The 20,644-nt window shown below is 42.2% G+C and overlaps 1 protein-coding gene across 2 annotated transcripts in view; it reads right to left on the bottom strand.

The window, feature by feature from the left end:
- Nucleotides 1-20,644, bottom strand: part of LOC144767454 (cytosolic phospholipase A2 gamma-like) — an 892,628-nt gene that overhangs the window by 250,203 nt on the left and 621,781 nt on the right. For both annotated transcript variants that reach the window (XM_078650877.1, XM_078650878.1), the window contains one exon: nt 10,101-10,226. In XM_078650877.1, coding sequence (XP_078507003.1) covers nt 10,101-10,226 — 126 coding nt within the window. The remainder of the gene's footprint in view (nt 1-10,100; nt 10,227-20,644) is intronic.

Below are 20,644 nucleotides of genomic sequence, written 5' to 3'. Positions count from 1 at the left end.
CGAATACATTTGACATTGTACAAAGCCAAAAGACATATTAGCCTATTCGCACTGTGTATGATAGAGGTGTTAGATTTGTTATTTTTACTGCTTGAATGCAGATTCCATTATAAAAAACGACATATACAAACAACTTTTTACAGCATAAATGCTGATTTGTGATATTAGTACCAGTGACTACATTTAAAAAATGTATTGACAAATAATTAACAATCTAAATACAAATTACAAGTTACAGGGACATTTCTATATTTCTAACTGCATAAATACACAGTTAAAGGCAGCACTATTTATTGTGGAGCCACCCTCCTAATCGAAATATCCCACCCAATATACTAGATAAAAATTGTAACAATTCCTAATAAATTCATGCGAAAAATGTTACCAACATTGCTTTCCATTCATTATTCCTGAAAGCAACCATTTAGATCACCGTTATTTTATATAATTTCACAAAATCAATAACACTTCATCGAATCCACATGTGTATGTCGTTACTTCAAGTCAACATCCTGCGACTATATCATAGAAAAATAGACATATATATATATATATATATGCAATGCACGTTACCCTTTTCGTAGCCAAAAGATAACCACGACGCCATGTGTTGCTGGCTCAAAATCAATTTATTTCGGCCTGACTCGTACGCGTTTCGGCTGTCCTTGCAGCCTTGCTCACCGATATTTACGGAGTCAGAAGCAGCCATTTTAAATCTATTCAATTACACGTCACGTGTTGGACTACAAAATCATAAACAGTATAGACAGACTCGTAGTTTATACATGATTATCCAGTTCGTAATTCAAAATCAGATTTTTTTAAACAAACTACATAATACTTTGCATGAATCGGATGTCGGGGAACAAACAGAATTAATGTTTTTGTTTGCTTATTCTCAATTCATCAGCCGCGTACATTTGGGGCTCTATTCATTTCATTTAAAAAAAAGCGTTTATGCAAGCACTTTTTGTCGGACACAACTTTCACACCAATGGGCATGACAAATTTAAAACTCAAAGCAAAACTTTAAATAATGCAGTCTCATCATCGTATAGCCCAAGTGGGCAATTTCAAATAGAGAACGAAGCAAGTATATATATATATATATATATATATATATATATATATATATATATATATATATATAAGCTCACTGTCCGTCTACTCCCCTTCACTCATGGCCGGGTGCTGTAACAGCGGGTGACGGTACCACGCGGGTCACACTAAGACCAAAGCTCCGTTGCGCAAAAAGTAAATAGCACTCACGGGGACAAGTCCAATATAGATATATATCTCAAAGTTCGTCCAGCGCGAATGAAGCCGCACTCACTTGCAGGTAGGTGTATCTCACTGTGTTTTTTTATTTAGCAAAAGGAAAACGAGCGGCGGCTTCCACTAAGGCTTTTAAGATTTAAAGACTTCATTTACCACAATGCACGCGGCTGTTACGCCCACAGGGCGGGACATTTAAACACACCACATGTGTAATCATCTTTGCCTGTTGCTTTCCATCTGAGCCATTCCTGAGATCAAGGGTGGAAGGAAGCCCGAAACGCGTTTGGAACATTGGCCTATACTTTCAATGTGAGCGGAGCTGTTTGTCATTTCTGCCATACAAATAAAGGATTGAAGGCACAACGTGAGTGGCATCTTCAATTGTGAGGCTTTTCATATGGAATATGTGGCGGCCTTCCCAGGTCGCGAAGACACCCCCCTGCAGACGAGCGGGTCCGTGCGGTGTTACTAATACAATGCTGAAGGAACGTCGTGTCAATTTGTATTGGCATGAATCAGCATGAAAACAGCACTGTGAATCACTGAATCCCACTATGATTTTTTATTTAGCAAAAAGAAAACGAGCGGAGGCTTCCACTAAGGCTTTTAAGATTTAAAGACTTCATTTACCACAATGCACGCGGCTGTTACACCCACAGGGCGGGACATTTAAACACACCACAAGTGCAATCATCTTTGCCTGCTGCTTTCCATCGGAGCCATTCCTGAGATCAAGGGTGGAAGGACGCCTGAAAGGCATTTGGAACATTGGCGTATACTTTCAATGTGAGCGGAGCTGTTTGTCATTGCTGCCATACAAATAAAGGATTGAAAGCACAACGTGAGCGGCAATCTTCAATTGTGGGGCTTTTCATATGGAATATATATATATATATATATATATATATATATATATATATATATATATATATATATATATATATATATATATGTATATATATATATATATATATATGAGAACCGAATCCTGAACAGAAAAGCAAACTCCTTCACTTCCACAGGAACGGACCACCACAAAAGGTTTTTAGAAATTAGTGCAGTTTATTTTAGCCTTCACACAACATGACGCGTTTCAGCCGGGTCGCCCCGCCCTTGATCACCATATATATATATATATATATATATATATATACAAGCAAGTATCCCAAAGAAATTGGCCACAGCAGCACAGCACAAGGGCACAGACTCCAATTGCGGTGAAATTCAAACATTGTTTAATGCAGCATCAAAGTCCAAAAGACGCGTTTCGGCAGTTGGACTGCAGCCTTGATCACATGGCGCTCCCGTAGTGTAGTTCCTATATCCCTGATAGGCTCTGCGCATTGGAATAATATACACTATAGATTTGACATAGGAGTGAGGTCAGTATGTCTCTATCGAGTACATGAAACTTAATTACTTGTGTGTTCCAGTTAACTCAGAGGTCACTAGAAACTTCTTGAATAAACAAGAAGGGATTAATTTCTGACAACCGCATAAACATGACAACTTTGTTTCCCTTAGAATCGGAACAATATCTTCAGAGTCGTGGAAACAATAGATTACAGTTTCACTCAGTCAATCGTGCATGCTTTGTTTCTACAGAGTTGCACTAAAATAGAGAGATGGGCGTTTTCAATAGAAGGGTTTATTGAACAGTCTTATTTTTCATGCAAGAGATATGAACTACTACAATCATAAGACAGAATGCGAAGTATAATACGTACAGCAATAGCAGTAATATAAAATAATACTGCAATAGCACGGTCTGTAGCTATGACATATATAAAAATACGTGTATAAATAACACAGGCTAAAGTACTCAACTGTTGCTTCTAAAATAATCCTACCCCAGTGTGGCTATCCTAAGTGTAGTACGAGGGAATAAGTAGGTGCTGTTTTAGCTATAGTCTTGTTTTAGTTTTGCCAAGAATTGACAAAAGTTTCTCTAGGTTCTAATCAGCTCCATACCTTAGAATGAGAGAGGTTGGTATCTCTTTCCCGGGACACGATCTCTAACACCTCGCAAGGGGAGTCAGAAACACTGGAGCTGGATTCTCGGCGAGGACGATGACAGCGTCTGGTCAGTGCGTCAGTTGGGGACTTGACTTCCTTCGGGACTTGCTGTGGCAAGCCGCGTCGTGCAAGTAGGTAGCGGAACCGCACCCTGCCTTGCCATAGCAAATGAAGGTATATTTATACCTTGAAGGTGTTTAGGAATGCCAGTATTGACGTACAATTCGGGCATATGAACGTCATGAATGAACATCTAAGGAATAGATGTTCATGCATAATAAATTAGTTCTTGGAGAAATCAATATACAGGCAAGGGGAAGTCCTAAATGCTTAAGAGTCTGGTTTTCCAAGAACTCGTTGTGACGAAGAGGAACGGATGTAGTTGACCATGCCTGTATTTGGTTAGCATAGGCAATGCCTAAATAAGGGCTGGATTTCTATGCCTAAATAAGGGCAATGTGAATTGTACCTATATAAGGGCATAAATTAGGAAATCTATATACGGTATCTAAATCAACACACAACACTCTCTGAGGTAATTGGTGACTTAAATAGGCATAATAGTGTTTTTACTATGTTCATACATAGTGAGCTATGAGTAAGCATTCAGTACAATTTTACAACATTTTTCAGACAGGAGTATTTCACGTTTTTATGCCTGTAAGTCATATGCAAATGACTCTGCTGATGACACACTCAATTTTTACGAAACAGCATGAATGACTGACTCCAAATCGCTTTAACTCAACAGAGATGGAATTATATAAAGTGAAATTGTGATAACAGTGCCTCCAAAAGCAATTTTGTGCAGCTCACGTCCAAATACAATGAATAAATACAAGAATGACTGGTTCCGTCTAAGTAGACCAATTAAATACCTAAGTGGTAAATAATAAAAAAAAACAAATCTCAAAAATATCAATGGTGAACACCACTGACCATAAGGAAGAAAAGACTTCAGGCATGGTTAGTGTAAGGAGGAAAAGCAGATGTCACATGTAGCTAATGCAGATCCGGCTCGCGAACCGAGCACAAAAGTGCTGGGTCAAAGTGAGGCAAATCTTGGCTCACAGAGACCTGCGGGAGTCATGGAGTCCGATAACGTTAACAACAAACAGTGAGTACGCAGACTGCAGAGCACAAATGCATGAGGTGTAAGTCAGCAAGCAAGCAGACAGAATATATCTATAAATATTAGGTAGCTTGAGCCTGCGTGTAGACTGACGGAAAAGTGCCGTGGTGGATGTTAAAAAACAACACTATTATGTCAGTGTTTGGTATGTGGGCGTCTGGGGTAGTGAAATAGGGAAAGTGATATAGTGCTGAAGCAGTGCCAAATGTCAATGCCAGTGTGAAGAATTATATTTAAAATTAGAGTGACAACTCTACTTAGGTGCTCAGTTGTGCTGGTGTGAGAGAGTACTTAAAACGTAACCGTAATCCTAAAAATGCTAGTGAGCTACGACCAAACAGGACAATATCAAACAAGAGCATGACCGTGTCCCCCTTCCAGCCGGAAGGTAAAGTACAGTGGAGTGGGAATCCTAAATGCTGTATGCACATCCTGGACGTAAATGGCGCTACAGGGAAAGGTCGATGGTAAAACAAATGCATACTGTTCTGGAGGACGAAATGCACAAATGCATGTTGAAAGTCACAGCTGAAAGGTGCTTGTAATGCGACCTTCTGTTGCAGACGAATAAGTAAGAGGAAGGGATGATATGTGAAATATTGTACCAGGGCAAGAATCAAGAGTGACAAGATGATACACATCAACAGAGTCAATACAGGAATTGAAGCTCACATTGACAGCATTATAACAATGACAGACACCTATACAGATAGCCTTTAGACAATGCAAGATCGACTGATCAAAGGCTAGATGATAACTGATCATAGAGTTCTATAGGAAATTGTGTAGCTCCTCACTAGTATTAAGGCTTGACAGTGCTTTAGTGTTGAACTCAAGAATGTACTGGGTTTACAGCTGCCAGAGTTGTTTCAACTGGTTACCTCCCCTTCTCAGTGGGGGTATGCAGTCTATTACAGAATATTTCAAGTGTTTAAGGTTGTTGTTGTGCACCTCCTTAAAATGTCTGGGTACTGGACAATTTGGATCACTGTCCTAACATGTTGGAGGATGCAGAAATGAGCTTCCAGTTTAGTGCTGCCAATGTACCTTAACCCACACTTGCATTCTAGTAGGTAGATCGCATACTCTGTTCTGTAGGTGAGTCTGTGTTTCATGGTGAGCGGCTCCCTCCTGAATTTGGAATCAATTTGTGTGATGTTACTCCCAAATTTACAAGCTCTAAAGCTACTGCATTTGTAGAAACCTTTAACATCAGACAGCCAGTTGGATTTGGTGAGGACGTCCGGGCTACTTCTTACCAAGGCATCATGGATGAGAATGCATGCCTGTGAGTAGTATCAGGCCGTTTAGTAACCAGGGGCCCCAGGGAAGGATTGGATTTATTAATCTTCCAGTGCTTGTTGATGATGGATTTGATGGCACATTCCTCTGTGTTCTATGTCATGATGGGACGGGTATTAACAGTACCTGGACTGTCTGTCTCATCCTGTATGTCAGTATTGGTGTTTGTCGTGGGCCTCCCTTATTAGGAGTTCCTCTCTAGGTATGGAGTTGGCCCTGTTGGTTGCCGTGATGATGTTGTGTTTAGAATAACCACGGGCCCTGAATCTCTGTTGTGTCTCTCTCTGACATGTATATAGGTCTTCAGTGGAACTTCAAATTCTACGCAAGCGCAACATTTTGCCATAGGAAATGCTGGCAATCAAATGTCTAGGGTGAAAGCTCAAGGCATGTAAGGAAGAGGTGCCTGTGATGGATTTTCTGTGCAGCTTGGAGTGTAGTGTGCCATTGGAGACATATAGCTCCTGCAACCAACCCACATGGAAACATGCGTAGCTGGGCGAAAAGCAGGCCCCCATGGCAACACCCCTGAGCTGTTGGTAAACAGTTTTACCAAACATGAATACATTGTGACACAAGCACCATTAAATGAGAAGCAGGATAAATACATTGTGCTTGTAACAGTGAATTGATCTTTTACTGAGGAAATGTTTGCAGGCTGGTAGACCATCACAGTGTCGAATGCTGATGTAGAGCGAGGTGATGCCTAAGGACATCAGAATGTATTTATCAGACCATGGGATGTCCTAAACCTTGAGAAGAAAGTCACTGGTATCCTTAAGGTATGTAGGCAAGCTCATCACCAGTTCCTGCAGGAAAAAGTCTACATACTTGGATATGTTTTCACATGTACTTTTGCGAGTCGATATGATAGGACGGCCCGGAATAGGTGATACACTCTTGTATACCTTGGGAAGAAAATATAGAACAGGGAGCACCGGAGAATCATTGTTCAAGAATGAGAATTCATCTTTGCTGAGGATGCCATCCGATTTGTAGGCGTTGAGATGTTTTTTGAGCTCCTTGTTGCTTGAGGCCATCTCCTTATGGTTGGAGATTCTGTAACAAGTAGAGACCTTCGGATCCTTCATTGCTTCCTCAAGGTCCATATTTCTCGGTCAAAGTACGATGTTACCACCTTTGTCTGATTTGTTGATGATGACCTCGTTGTTTTTTTCCAATTCTTTCATTAGGTCAAAATATTGTTTGTTGTGATGCTTGAGTTCATAAATGATGACGTGATTAAAGATATCAATTGCGTCCCTCAGCATCATGGGGGTAAATGTAGAGCGGGGCTTGAATGGACTGGCAACATTGGTCAAGCTGTCAATGCCTCTATTATGGAGGATCTGCTGTGTTGAGGTATTTTTGGACATGGATTCTAATTCCACCAAAGTGCGGATAATGGGTATATCAGAGATCAACATGTTACAAGTTATAATATAAATGTATTCATGTACATACAAACAAACACATCCTCGGTGTAGTGACTTTCTGAAATATTTATTTGAAATACACGCAGGTTAAAACTGGGAGATTTTATCTAGCTTTCGTTGACCTCACAGCCGCATTTAACTGTTATTCACAGTAAACTATGGGATGTTTTAAGTGACATGAGGGTGGATCCCCTGTTGGTCCAGTTTTTGAGACAGTTGTACAGCAGGGGGACTGCTAAGATATGATATGAAATCAAGGGGGAATGTACTGCACCGTTCAAATTCCCCTGAATCTATTAATACTGTATCCAGGAAGGAGTCAATAGATACATTCCGGAAGCAAATAAGCCGACAGTACAACAGCACCAATTTTAACAACTCATGACATCCAGGCGTATTTACTGTAAGCAGGTATGATAGATATGTTTTAACCCAACTCAGACTTGGGACCTTTTATCATCTGATTAGTTTCCCCGAAATAAACAACTGGTCTAAAGAGCTATGCCACTGCCATTGCGATGATCTATCTGTGCAATCTTAAATGCATGCTGTTCTATTTTTGCAAATTTAATGAAAAACAGAGAATGAGGTGGATCCTGCCAATTGTAAGGCTAGGTGGCTGGACTCAATGTCGACCAGCTTTTTTATATTTACAAATTTTAGACAATTAATGTTTTACTTTAGCCATTGTCTGTTTTTTAAAAGGCATATTGAGACCCCTTCACATTTGCGAATGGGTTACCACCAACTTGAAGTTGAGAATGGGTGGCCTAATCCCTATGCTTCCTAACACCAAATCGCAAACCCTATTTGCAATTCGGTAATAGAATACAAATTTGCAAATAGGGTTTGGTACATCAGAAAATGCTTTTTTCTTGTCCCGAATCGGGCCATTTGCGAGCAAAAAAAACGCTTTGTACATCTGGCTATTTGTGATTTCTGCTGTAAGAAACTTAAAGGCTTATGTATGAGATGCTAGTGCCACCAAAGCGCCACTTTTTCTGGCTCTCCGGTGGTGCACATCTCTCAACCATATCTACGATGCTACTCAAAGCCACTTTCAAGTTCAAGTTCGGGCATTTGTATAGCGCGCTACTCACCCAGAGGGTCTCAAGGCGCTAGGGGGAGGGGATCATTAGGGGAAGGGGAACATTATTTGTCAAATAGCCAGGTTTTAAGTTCTTTTCTGAAGGAGGTGTGGTTCTGAGTAAGGCGGAGGTGGGTGGGGAGTGAGTTCCAAGTCTTGGCAGCCAGGAAGGAGAAGGATCCGCCACCCATGGTGGATTTTCGGATGCGCGGGACTGCGGCAAGGGCTTGGTTGGACGATCTTAGTTGGCGGGTGGGTTTGTAGAAGGACAGTCGAGTGTTGAGGCATTCGGGTCCTAGATTGTAGAGGGCTTTGTGTGCGAGGGTGAGAAGGCGGAAAGTAATTCTTTTGTTGACGGGAAGCCAGTGGAGGTCTTTTAGATGTCCGGTGATGTGATCTTGGCGAGGGATGTCTAATATGAGTCTCGCTGACGCGTTTTGAATGCGCTGGAGTTTTTTCTGTAATTTTGTTGCGATTCCGGCGTATAGTGTGTTACCATAGTCCAGTCGACTCGTGACCAGTGCGTGGGTGACAGTCTTTCTTGTTTCGAGGGGGATCCAGCGGAAGATCTTTTTGAGAATGCGAAGTACGTTGAAGCAGGAGGACGAGACTGCGTTGACTTGTCTGGACATCGAGAGGGAGGAGTCTAGGATGAAGCCAAGGTTACGTGCATGGTCTGTGGGTGTGGGTGCTGTGCCCAGAGCGGAAGGCCACCAAGAGTCGTCCCAAGCTGAGGGGGAAGATCCTAGGATGAGCACCTCCGTTTTGCGTGGCTTTGCATGGTCTCATAGATATGGAGTAAGGCAAAGTAGCACAAGTTGCTGCATTGCCTTACTCTGCATCAGGGAGGCGTTCCAGGGGTGCTGCAATGGGGTTTCCCACGCAACACCCATGGATTTTGATGCTGCCCAAAATGTATTTAATTACGTACACATGGGGCAGCGACAAAACCTAACGCTTCCCCAGAGCAGGCATATGAGGAGAAATATATTCTTCCTCATTTTTTTCCTTCTACACAAAAACAGTCCTGCATGCAATGCAGGCACCCTTGCACCATGGTGCAAGAGACCTTTTTTGTGCTAGGCAGCACATTTTGCACCAGCATAGGTGGAAATAACAGGAATGCACCATATTTCATAGTTCATTCCTGCCCTTTCACATTGGCATAGGGCAGCACAGCAAGAAGACTTGTGGTGCTGCCCTATGCCAATTTCACATAAATGAGGCCCAAAGTGCTTGATTGACCTCTTTAAGAGACAGCTTACCCCAGGTTTGTTGAGGAACAGCGTCAACTCCACAAAACTCTAGGTCAGGCACACAATCACAGATTTCAAAGGTTTCAATGGAAGGCTAAAGTTTTTCTATGAGGAAAAATGGTGATGTCACATGGACAAAAAGAATGCAACAATTGTCACTTCTACCCATGCAGTACCGCAAAAAAACACAAGCAATTGCAAAATGAATTTGAATTTCACAAACATTTGGTTTACAATAACAATGTCTTCCAGGCTTGAGGAAACTCCAAGTTATTAATTTACTGGTATGTGTGGTGTATTACTGCACGTTTGGTCAGTTTTCTCCTGAAAATACTCTCAACTCCGGGACTATAGTATATTGTGTTAATATAGTATTCACACTTTGTCTATACCCACCTCAAAAGTTTAGACTTTTTCAGAGGTGAGAATTACAATAGCTGTCTTTGAAGGTTTTTATTAGTGCTGTATTGCTCTGTTTGCAGGAAGAAAACTGCCCACACATCCTATCTTGATATACGTAACTTCCACAAAAAGCTAGAGCCCTATGAGAACCACTAGACAGTGCATTAAAATGTATTGAATTTGCTACTTACAAACAAGTTCAGCCGCCATTGTCATGGAGAGAACTGTGGCTGCATTGTGTTTTGCTTGATCGCCTATTGCATCCCAATAATCAATCATCTTGTTAGCCATTTGATAGGATGTAGTATCTTTATTTTCTGTGCAATCAAAAAAGTATTTCATTAGGTAAAATAAGATATTTTCTAAGTAATATAAAACAATGGAAATAGCAGAGTTACCAATGCAATTTCGATGATGCAGGTCCACCCATGCGAATAGCCAGGTTAATGCATTTACTAGGTCACTAGAGTCAATGGCATAAGAGATGTGGTCCCCATAGGTAACAATCTTGATGTGTATTGTTAGGGAGATAGCTACATTGTAGATCAAATTGAGCTCTGCGATTGTTGGGCAAGACAGGACCTGGTCTCCTACATTGACCCTTCAGGACACAATAGTTAAGTACCCTCATATACCCTGCCCTTTATATGCACGCTTTATTATACAGCTTTTGATTACTATCATGTACACCCTCTAAAGCTCCAATGATGATGGCCTGTTCCACTTTTGATCACGGTATCCGTTCAGCCTAGGTACGATACATATTTTGGCCTTTCTCAATACATCTCTACTCACATGTGGCATCCCCTCAACCCTGATTGCTTTCCCCCCTGCTCAAAAACCCCACCTCACTCGTTCATGTTCTTTTTCTAGATATATTTCTTAAGGGAGCAGTTCATATCTTAATAGTCACAACCTCTTGATCCCTCTGTAGTACACAGAGTGACACCATCCAGGAAGTAGTGACATGACGACACCCTCAAAAGGACTGGGGCAGCTGCTGTACAACCAGGAGAGACAGATAGCACTGGCTGTTAAAAAAGCCCTCCACGGTAAACCATGAATTTCCTTAAATGGTCAAGAAATTATTTTGCAGATCTCAATTTTCCCAGAGTTCTGGCAGTGGTATCATTTTCTTGAATCGTGCTATCACTAAATCAACATTTTTTCTGAAGAGCCTGGACCTATCAAAGTGCATACCCACTGGTGGATTCCTGCACACCACCAGAAAATCAGGTGGCAGATGAGTCATCTGGTCAATGTGAGCAATAATGTTCAGGCTATCCCATAGTATGCATTTTTCCACATCCTGGCCATCATGTACCATCTGGGTCAAGTGAAGCCCTTGGATCCTTAGAAGCCACTGGCAAGATAGTGCTGGTCATATTGCATAATGAATGTGTGTGCTTGCCCAGTAGGTAAAATGCATTGATGGATCTGAAAACCACGGTAGCCAAATAAATCCTTTTCTTTCCGAAAGCATAAATTCACATAGATTCCACATCTGGAGGAACGGTTTTAACAGAAGTTGGATTGACTTTACTTGCTAAAGACTATTCAATCAAGTTCTATGTTGTAGGGTGCCTAGTAGGAACGTCCACATCACCCGGAGAAGGCCTATGACCAAGATACAGATTGACTGACCAGCCAACATGCACATTGTTTAGGCCTCGTAGCCATCAGGGCTCCCGTAAGGGCATTGTACGTGTACATGTGCTGGGTATTTGTATAGTACGAACATAGCCAATAAGGCATTGGGGTGGTGTATAGCATTAAAGGAATGGGTACAGCCAACAAGAGAAGCAACATTAGCTGGTTATGGGATTTAACTACATTATGATATACTGTTCTTTAAAGAGGTGTATCTTCAACTGCCAGTCATGGCTCACAGGAAGAGGGACCTGGCTGTAAAATCTCAGTTAGGATGTTCATTTTTGTCTCAGTGGTGGACAACTACAGTTCCAGCATCGCAGCTTGTTTCCAAACTAGCACCACGAATGAGGCACTTTGCCCTGTGGGTGGCCCACATGATCAGTCCAGATCTATTTCCAGAGAGGTATCTAGCCCACTGGCATTTAGTAAGTCTTGCTACAAAGCATCATCTTGGTAAACAGGGGGAAGAAATCTATCCCCATCCCCCACATCATTAATATCCAGAGAAAACATAAGTGCTTCCTGTCTTGATTAGAATAAGATTCAAAAAGACAATGTAGTCATTGCTAATAGGAGTGTCGAGGTAGAGGTCTCGGCTTACAGTCAGGCTGTTTGAGAATAAGTTGACCTTTAGCCATTTTTTAGTATGACATAGGCTAGATCATGTGGTTGTCAACTCAGGTCTGATATTGTAGTCAACATAACTTCTTCCAGAAAAAACTATGCTGGGACCAGTGCAGCAGGAACCACATGGATGATGGCACCAGGACTGAAGTGTGTATCAGAGTTGGTACTTGGTCAGAAGGGGGAGATGGCATTTAGTTGTGCAGATGACATGTACATGTAGTCTGGAGACAAATGCAGCTCTATGGGACCTGAAGGTGCACCAGAGGGAGCTGGAAGTGCACCAAAACATATGCAGCATGTCCTCCTTGAGGGCTGCCATCTGCAGTGGAGTTGGTGTTAGCCCAGGAAACCCAGGGTGCGCGTGGAACAATTGTGAAATCCTGTTGAAATTTGGGGACTCAGAAGGAGTGTAATTTTTATCTTGATAACTGCTTGCCTTCTTGAGGGATCTTCTCTGTCAATATGGTGTTGCCTTTTTATGTACGCATTGGACTACGATTTTGACTTACAAGAAAACTTTGAGCATGGAGTGGACTTCTCACTGGAACAGCCTTTTGACTGAGATGGAGACCCTGACATGGAATGGGAGTGGGACCTATGTTTTGAGTATGACCACTTTTTAGGTTCAGCGACATAAAGTTTTGTCTCCAGGTCTCAAATCACTTTCAGATGCATGAGGACATACTTGTTGCATATTTTGGAGTCATGCCCCAAGCCCAATCACCAAGTCAAAGTCCCTGTAGATCTGGGGCCTACCCCTGCTTCCTTCAGGCTCTGAACTGTTTGAAGCCTGCCATTTTCTCATCGGTTTTGGAAACTTTTTGACTGATCGGAAGTCTGGAAAAGATGGGAGCAGAAATAAAGAACTCACATCAGCACGTTGTGCTTACTTGTGTCTTCGCTCTCTCATTTCCAGGACTATGCAGTCTACTCAGAGCCGCACAATATCAGCTAGGCACATAGGAGCAGTACTAAAGTGAATCTCCGGGTCCAGTCTAGTGGCTGGGAATATTCTAAAGGCGGGGTGTCTGTGGTTAGAAGTGTCCACCAGAAATAAAGTATTTTCTTCAAAAATCTAATGCCTTTTCTATGCTACAGAAACATAATCTCTTTGATTTTCCTTTACTTCCCTGAAACGTTGACATTCTGATTCTCAATTGCTGTTTTCAATTTCTTGTGTCAAATAAATCAAGTAAATATTTATTCGATTATACAAATATAATAATAAAACGATAAAATAAACAACACAATCTCTGCGTTATGTCCAAGTCAGACATGGAAAACTTTCCCACGTGTTGATCATGTATCAACAATACCCTGTTTAAAAATACTTATCATAATATAAACCGTATGCAATACCATGAGCTAAAATTGATTAAAGATACATCCCCTAGAAAACAAATGATCATCCAGTATCTTCCTAAAGTCAAAAATGTCCACTAATTAAATCAAATGTTTGAGAGAAATTGCAAGTGAGAAGATTGAGTGCATAGGCACATTAGGAAGCATCATTGAATAGTAATTAATGTTCTATTGCGCAGAGCCATTTTCAAGAAACCTCCCACTTAGTAACACATGTGGATCAGGCAACAGACAGAGAAAATAAAAAGCAGGTCATTATTGGTAAAATCCATAAAATCTTTAAACAGCTGCCAGGTATTTACAACTGGGTATCTGATAAAATCTGCAGAAGTGAACCAAAGATTGGGGGAAAGATTTATCATAGGGGCAGAGCAAGATAAATTTAATATCAAACTGACCTAGTAGATAGCATAGGTGGCATCTTTTGGAACATGGCCCTCTCCCAAGGGTCACCCCTCAACATTTTGCCTTCCTCCTCCTCTTTTTGTGACCTTGTTTTTGTTGGCTTTAGGACTTCAGCACTGCTTACTGCTTATGAGTGCTAAAGTTCATATGCTCTATCCACTAAACATGGTAATATTGATGCATATCTACTTGACATATTTAATGTATCTAGTACCTAGTAAAGGGCAATACATGTTCCCAGGGCTTGCACATTAAATGCTACTGGTAGACCTGCAGCACTGATTGTGGCACCAAACTTAGGTAGCCCCATAACTGTGTCTCAGGTCTGCAACTGCATAGCCTGTGCATGATGATTTAAACTGTTTTGCCGACCTGGCAAGTTAAACTTATTACCAGGCCGAAAACTTTCATTTTAATACAAATATGTCACCCAAAAGGTAGGCCTCAGACAGCCCAAGGGCAGGGTGCAAAGTATTTAAAAAGTAGAACATATACTTTTAAGTCTCAACATCGTTTTTCTGCACTGTAAGAGAAATCTCTCCCATAGGATAACATTGGGATTACCTAATAACATTTTATAAGTGTAATTCCAAATTGGGAAGAAATTGAAGCTTCAAGTCTGGTGTCTCTGGTATCACAATTTAAAATCAGAACTTATGGTTAACTTGGATTATAAATTACAATTCTGAAAATGCCACTTTTAGAAAGTTGGACAGATGAGTCATTATTGAGCGACTGCACTCCTTCCCTTTAATCATTGCACTTGTAATCCAACTCACTGATTGAAATGAGTGCGAACAGCAGTGAAAACGCCCCTAATCACAGCTCAATTTGAAAAAAATGCTCCAAAAGGGCACATTTCTCCTGCGCCCAACTGTCGCACTGCTGAAAAGGAGATCTTTTCTGAATGAAACACTTCCTCCAAAGTTACATCATTTTTATCAGCTCATCAATCTTAATCCAGAACCTTATGTCATACGTCTTTCTTAAAATGTCACCATCATGGAGACAGCATGTTTGCCCTTATTCTTTATTCAACATTTTCAAGTGCCAAAGGTTGCCAATCCAGGCTTTAACAAAGGAATGTGAGGTCAAACATGTTTTGAAAAGTAGTCTTTTTACAACAACGTTCTCCCAATGCATTTTGAATCTTTACAATTCTTCGTCAGGGGTTAGCTTCTGAGCGTCACAACGAGCAGCATGACCTCCTTTCACTTCCTCTTAAAAAAACTCTTATTACAAATTATTATTAGAAGGTTGGCATTTTCTTAATTTAGCTGTTTGGGGACCTGGTGCTTGTCTCTGATCACTGTCAGGGATGGGTGACAGCTGGACTTTGTGTATTCCCTTTAGACAGCCACACACAAAGGGAACTAAGGTGTGACTTAATGGGTCTTCCTGAAAGGATGGGAGGGGGGAGCTGGGCACATCCTCACAATTACAACTAAATAGGCTGTGTCCTGTCCACACACAAAGGGGTGAATACCCCCCTGTAGTGAGTCTGGAACCAGGACACGAAAGAAGGAGCTCTGTGTACTTTAAAGAACCTTCTTTGAAGTTTCCCTACTTCAAAGGCAGAACTGGGTACAATTACTGGACCTCTGACACCACAAACTCAGTACACTTCCACAGGGACGGCTCTAGGCTCATGGCGGCCCTGGGCAGGGAGCGTAGGTAGGGGGCCCAGGAAGAGGGGGTCCGGACAGAGCGGAGACCCCTGGAGCTCAGGAACCAGGAGGAATGCAGGCGTGGAGGCCAATGAAGAGGGGGGACCGGGGTTAGGGTGTTTGAAAGTGGAACAGAGCTGGAGGCCGCCAAATCCCTGCCAGGGGCCGCCACGCAAACATGTATCCATCCTCAGAAGATTATTATATTAAGGATATATATTGGCGTGGAGGCCCCTGGGGTTTGGTGGCCCTGTGCAGGTGCACAGCTTGCACATGCCTAAGGCCGCTCCTGACTTCCAGATCTGAAACCACTCTGCCAAGAAAATAATGGCTGTGCTCAAGCACTGCCAATCTACTGGATAGCTATTGCATCCATATAGAGGGCAGAGTGTTATCTTTTGCCCATTTCCATATTGGCATTCTGTGACCGACCAGCGGCCAAATTTGTCCGCTTTAGAGCGACAAAAAACATGCCCGCTGCCTTTGGCTAGAATAGCAACCCCCCGCACCCTAGCACCCTCTGTCATTGCACAAATCAGCCTATACCCAAGTGTTTTTAAAATGTATGTTTGTTAACCCTCTATGTGTGTTTCTTGTAAACAGATAATATTAGTGCCCAATGCCTGTAATCCTACCGCAACTGTTTGCCTTTTTTTTTTACCACAGATATTCATAGATAAAACTCTTAGCACTCCCATCTCGTTAAAGTGTTTGTTCCGGATGTTTGCTCGAAGTTTTACATGGCCAATTTATTGCCCTGTATCCTGAAATTAACATCATACCAGCTTACCCTAATGAAGTTTCTCCCCTCTCCCACACCTCCACCCTCCACCACTTTTGGAGGTTTCCTGGCCACGTCCGGGCCAGGGGTTTGACATCCGAAAGGCAGGAGCCCCACGCGCCCGCTGAGGCTCCCCACCCCCGAAATGTTACCTTCTGTAGCAACTAAACAAAAAATATGCAATAAAAAGCACCAAGAAGAGAAAAAGACGGAAGAAAACCCTAAGAATATTAAAATCTGTTTCCTGAAACAATGCAGCTGCCTAGTTCTCTTTATCGGGCCATAGCAAAAGGAAATAACAATAGTATATGCATTATAATATTGCACTCACTACTGATGTCCCAAAACTTCCTCAAAATACTTTTTGGCCTGGATTTCTGGAACAAAACTACGTGTGGTCCCTTTACATACAATTTTTAGTCTGGCCGGATTCTGACAGTACACCTCGGTTCCAAGTTTCTGAAACAGGTCAAAGAGCTGCCTGAGTCTCCACCTGCATTTGACTGTGGCGTGCGCAAAATCAGGTCTGGTGAAAAAGGTTATTCCGTCAAAGGACCGCTTATTTGTGGGTCTGGCCAAGCCGTAGAGAGTTTCATGGAGTAGAAAGTTACCAAAAAACAAAAGCATCGCACGAGGATGTTGTTGTGTTGCCGGGGTGCGTTTAGTGGGAGACGGAGGAAATCTATGAGCTCGCTGAATTTCTTTATCCCAGTCCAAGGAGCGTAGCTCTGGCAAAGCCCATTTGAGAAGCGTAATCATGAATTTTCAGGGGTCATCTTTTTTTACACCTTCCGGGATCCCAAGGAAACGGAGATTGTTGTGCCTCTGCCGATTTTCCTGCTACCCCATCTTCCACATAAGATCTTTGACCTCCTCCTCATGTTCATCATTCTGTGTTTTAAGCATGGCAACATCTTTTTCTAGTTGCTCCGTCCTTTCCTCCACAAAGCCATACGATCTGTGATGTTGACACAGGTTTTGCCGACTTTCCTGACTGCCCCTTGCAGTTTCTTTGCGGCCAGGCATGATCTGCGACTATCTGCTTTGACTTCCTCATAGAAGCTCTTGATAGATTGCAGAATGGCTGCCAGAGCTGGTTAGATCTCCGTGGTCTCCCCTTTTGTCACTACCAATGATTGTTTGATTACCACCAGAGGCTGCCGTGGAGTTGGAAAACATCGTGAGCGGGGTATCAATGTTGTCCCACTTCAGGTCTGTGGCATCTTCTTTGTTGGATATATCAAAATTATTTTTTGGGCGACCCCTACTTTTCTTCTTTTGTAGTTTTTTAAGACATGTTTGTTTTTCTGAGCGTTCGTATTAGAGCTGTTATACCACTTAATTCCTTCCTCCCAGCTTGACAATGAGATGCTTATGTCTGATAGCACCGATTCGTCTGTTAGGGAGTAAAACTTGTCTTGATTATCAGGCGTTTTGAGTATGTGACCTTGAAGCACAATGCTAGCAGCTTGCAATGTTAAGGAAGACTTTGCAGTTCCTTGAGTGGTATTTGTGCTGCCACTTGGATTCCTGATGTTGTTGCTGAGACTGGCAGTATTGTCCATAATGCCACCCTCTATCGGCTGAATCGAAGGTATTAAGATTGTTGCTTTATCCCCCTGATCAGCGGGGGAGGGGGTGTCTGAAAGCTGTGATTGACACAGTACCTCTGATGAGTTATGAACAGCCAAACCTCCTTCAACCTGACCCGCCATCTCGGTTACCACACCAGAAATTTCTACTGGAGACATGGGAACATTTTCCACCCCTCTCGTAGCGCCGAAACTGCTGGTGATTAGAGGCTGAGAGTAGCCCGTTTCTTTGTGTGATCGAGTGGGACCTTTTTTGACAGTTACGGTAATCGCTGTCAAAGCTCTCCCCTTTCCCCCCTTTCTCTCCCCCGCCTTTACCTTTCACGCCAAGGGTGTCCAGCCTTTTCTGCAGGGTAATCTTTAGCGTTGTGCTGGCCTGTGAGGACGCAAGCGTTTGGGAAACAATCGCGGCGCATTCTTCACTTTGCTGGCTCTCGACCCTTTGCCTATACTCTTTACTTGTTTGTTGCGGTTGCTCAAACAAAGTAGCACTGAGGTTATGCCGGTCTTCGCGAGATCTCCGTATCATCTACAGCGCTATATGATCTGGAAAATTTTTCTTTTGACAAGGAGCGCATTGTGGCTCCTAGAAGCACTCCTGCGATTCTGCCGCGCTGATGAAAGCTCACACAGTTCGGGGTGAATCCGGGAAACCCGAGCCGTGCTGGCGTCCTCGAGGCAGGGGAGAAGTGAGAGCTCGAGTCTTTGCGTACAGATGAGAATTACTTGAAAACCCCGGGGAAGGTTTTTCGGCTGCATTCCTTTCGATTTAGTGCATTCTTAGTAGCTCTTAAAACTTCATGCTTGGTTCAGAAGGCATTTAAAGCGATTTAGCAGTCATTAGGGGGGTGCTCAGCAGAGCATTGCAGCGGAGATGTCAGTCGGACGCAATCTTGCCTCCCCGCAAAGAATCATTAAAAATGAAAAGCCAGGTGGCAATTGCTAAAGGCCGCAATCACAAATATTTTTACCGACAAAGCTGTAAAAAAAGCGCTATCACAAAAAGAAATACTTTATGAGATGAACGAGCGAATTGGCCACCAGCTTGCCATATGTACAAGGCAACAGACCTCATCAAACCTGATAAATGAGATATGTGATCCTCTGGCAGGCCAAATAACTGACCCAGAACATATAAGAGATGCCTTCTGGTGATTTTATCGGGACTTGTATACGGAGGAGGGGGGGGGGCTAGCAAATATTGAAAGGTACTTAGATAATGTAGTTAACAATAAATTTGATGATGAAGATCAGGCCATCTTAGAGGAGGCCCCTAATACTGAAGAAATTTTAACTAAAATAAAAAACCTGCCAAAAGGGAAAGCAACCGGACTGGATAGTATTCCTTCGGAATTCTATGTAACCTTTCTAAATCAAATCAAAAGTATTTTAATTGACCTTATTATACATATTTTCAAAGGTGGCCAACCTCCAAACTCCTGGTCTAGGGCGAAGATAGTCATTTTCCCCCCCAAAAAAACCCTCCAGAACAGTTAGGTTCATACCGACCTATTACTCTCATTAACGCAGACTCAAAGATATATTCGAAAGTCCTGGCTAATAGAATCGCTCCTATTATTTATAAAGTAATTGCTAAATGTCAACATGGTTTTGTGCCAGGGAGATCCACTATTAATCACATCCAGTGAGTGATCACTCTATTTGATAGTATGGACGTTGCAGGAGACCCTATGGCACTGGTTCTTCTTGACGCTGAGAAGGCCCTTGATAGGGTCTCCTGGCAATTTCTGTGGGCTTCTATGTCCAGGGTTGGAATAAAGGTTGGGTATATCCAGGCAGTGCAAAAATTGTATGTTAACCCCAGGGCGGCGGTCATGGTGAACGGCAGCTTAACTAAAGAATTAACAACATCCAGTGGAACACGTAAGGGCTGCCATTGTTCATCATTGCATTTTTCAATATACATCGACCCCTTCATTCGTAGATTAGAAAGAAATAGAGAAATAGAACCTATTTGGTCACAGGATTATCCCACCAAATCCTTGGCATATGCAGACGACATAGCTATTGTAACAGCCGATCCTAATGCAGCCATGATCGCTATTGAAAGTGAGGCTAACAACTTCGGACTAGTAACCGGATACGCACTGAACCAAGGGAAAACTCAGATTGTATTGAATAATTAAAGTAAGATGAGCAATTCCCGAGTAATAGAAAAGGCTATATACTTAGGTGTCTGTATATCATCTAAACATGACAATATGGTTAATTTAAATCTAAAGCCAATGATGGACTCAGGGCAGAAAGATCTCCAACGCCTAGACAATCTACACCATTCTATCATTGATAGAGTTAACACTGTGAAAGTGTTCTTTTTTTCCTAACATTCTATATCTATTCAGAGCAATATGCCTAGAATCTTCAACTCATTGGTTTAAATCAATAGAACGTATGTTTTCCATTTTTATTTGGGCTTACTTGCAACCCCAGCGGGCTTATAAATTCCTTACCCTCCCGAAGGATAGAGGTAGATTAGCTCTCCCAAACTTAAAAGCATATTACTAGGCATCTGTGTTATTATATAGTAGAGAGCTATTACAGAACATCGGGGAAGTGGAGGCGCTCGGGGACAGCATACCATCTATCTTTCAACTAGTTCTCGGCAGTAAGAGTAGAGGATACTTCTG

Source organism: Lissotriton helveticus, chromosome 7 (assembly GCF_964261635.1).
Source record: "Lissotriton helveticus chromosome 7, aLisHel1.1, whole genome shotgun sequence".
NCBI classification, from domain to species: domain Eukaryota; kingdom Metazoa; phylum Chordata; class Amphibia; order Caudata; family Salamandridae; genus Lissotriton; species Lissotriton helveticus.
The sequence above is the reverse complement of the archived record's forward strand: the minus strand, read 5'-3'. Positions and strand labels throughout refer to the sequence as shown.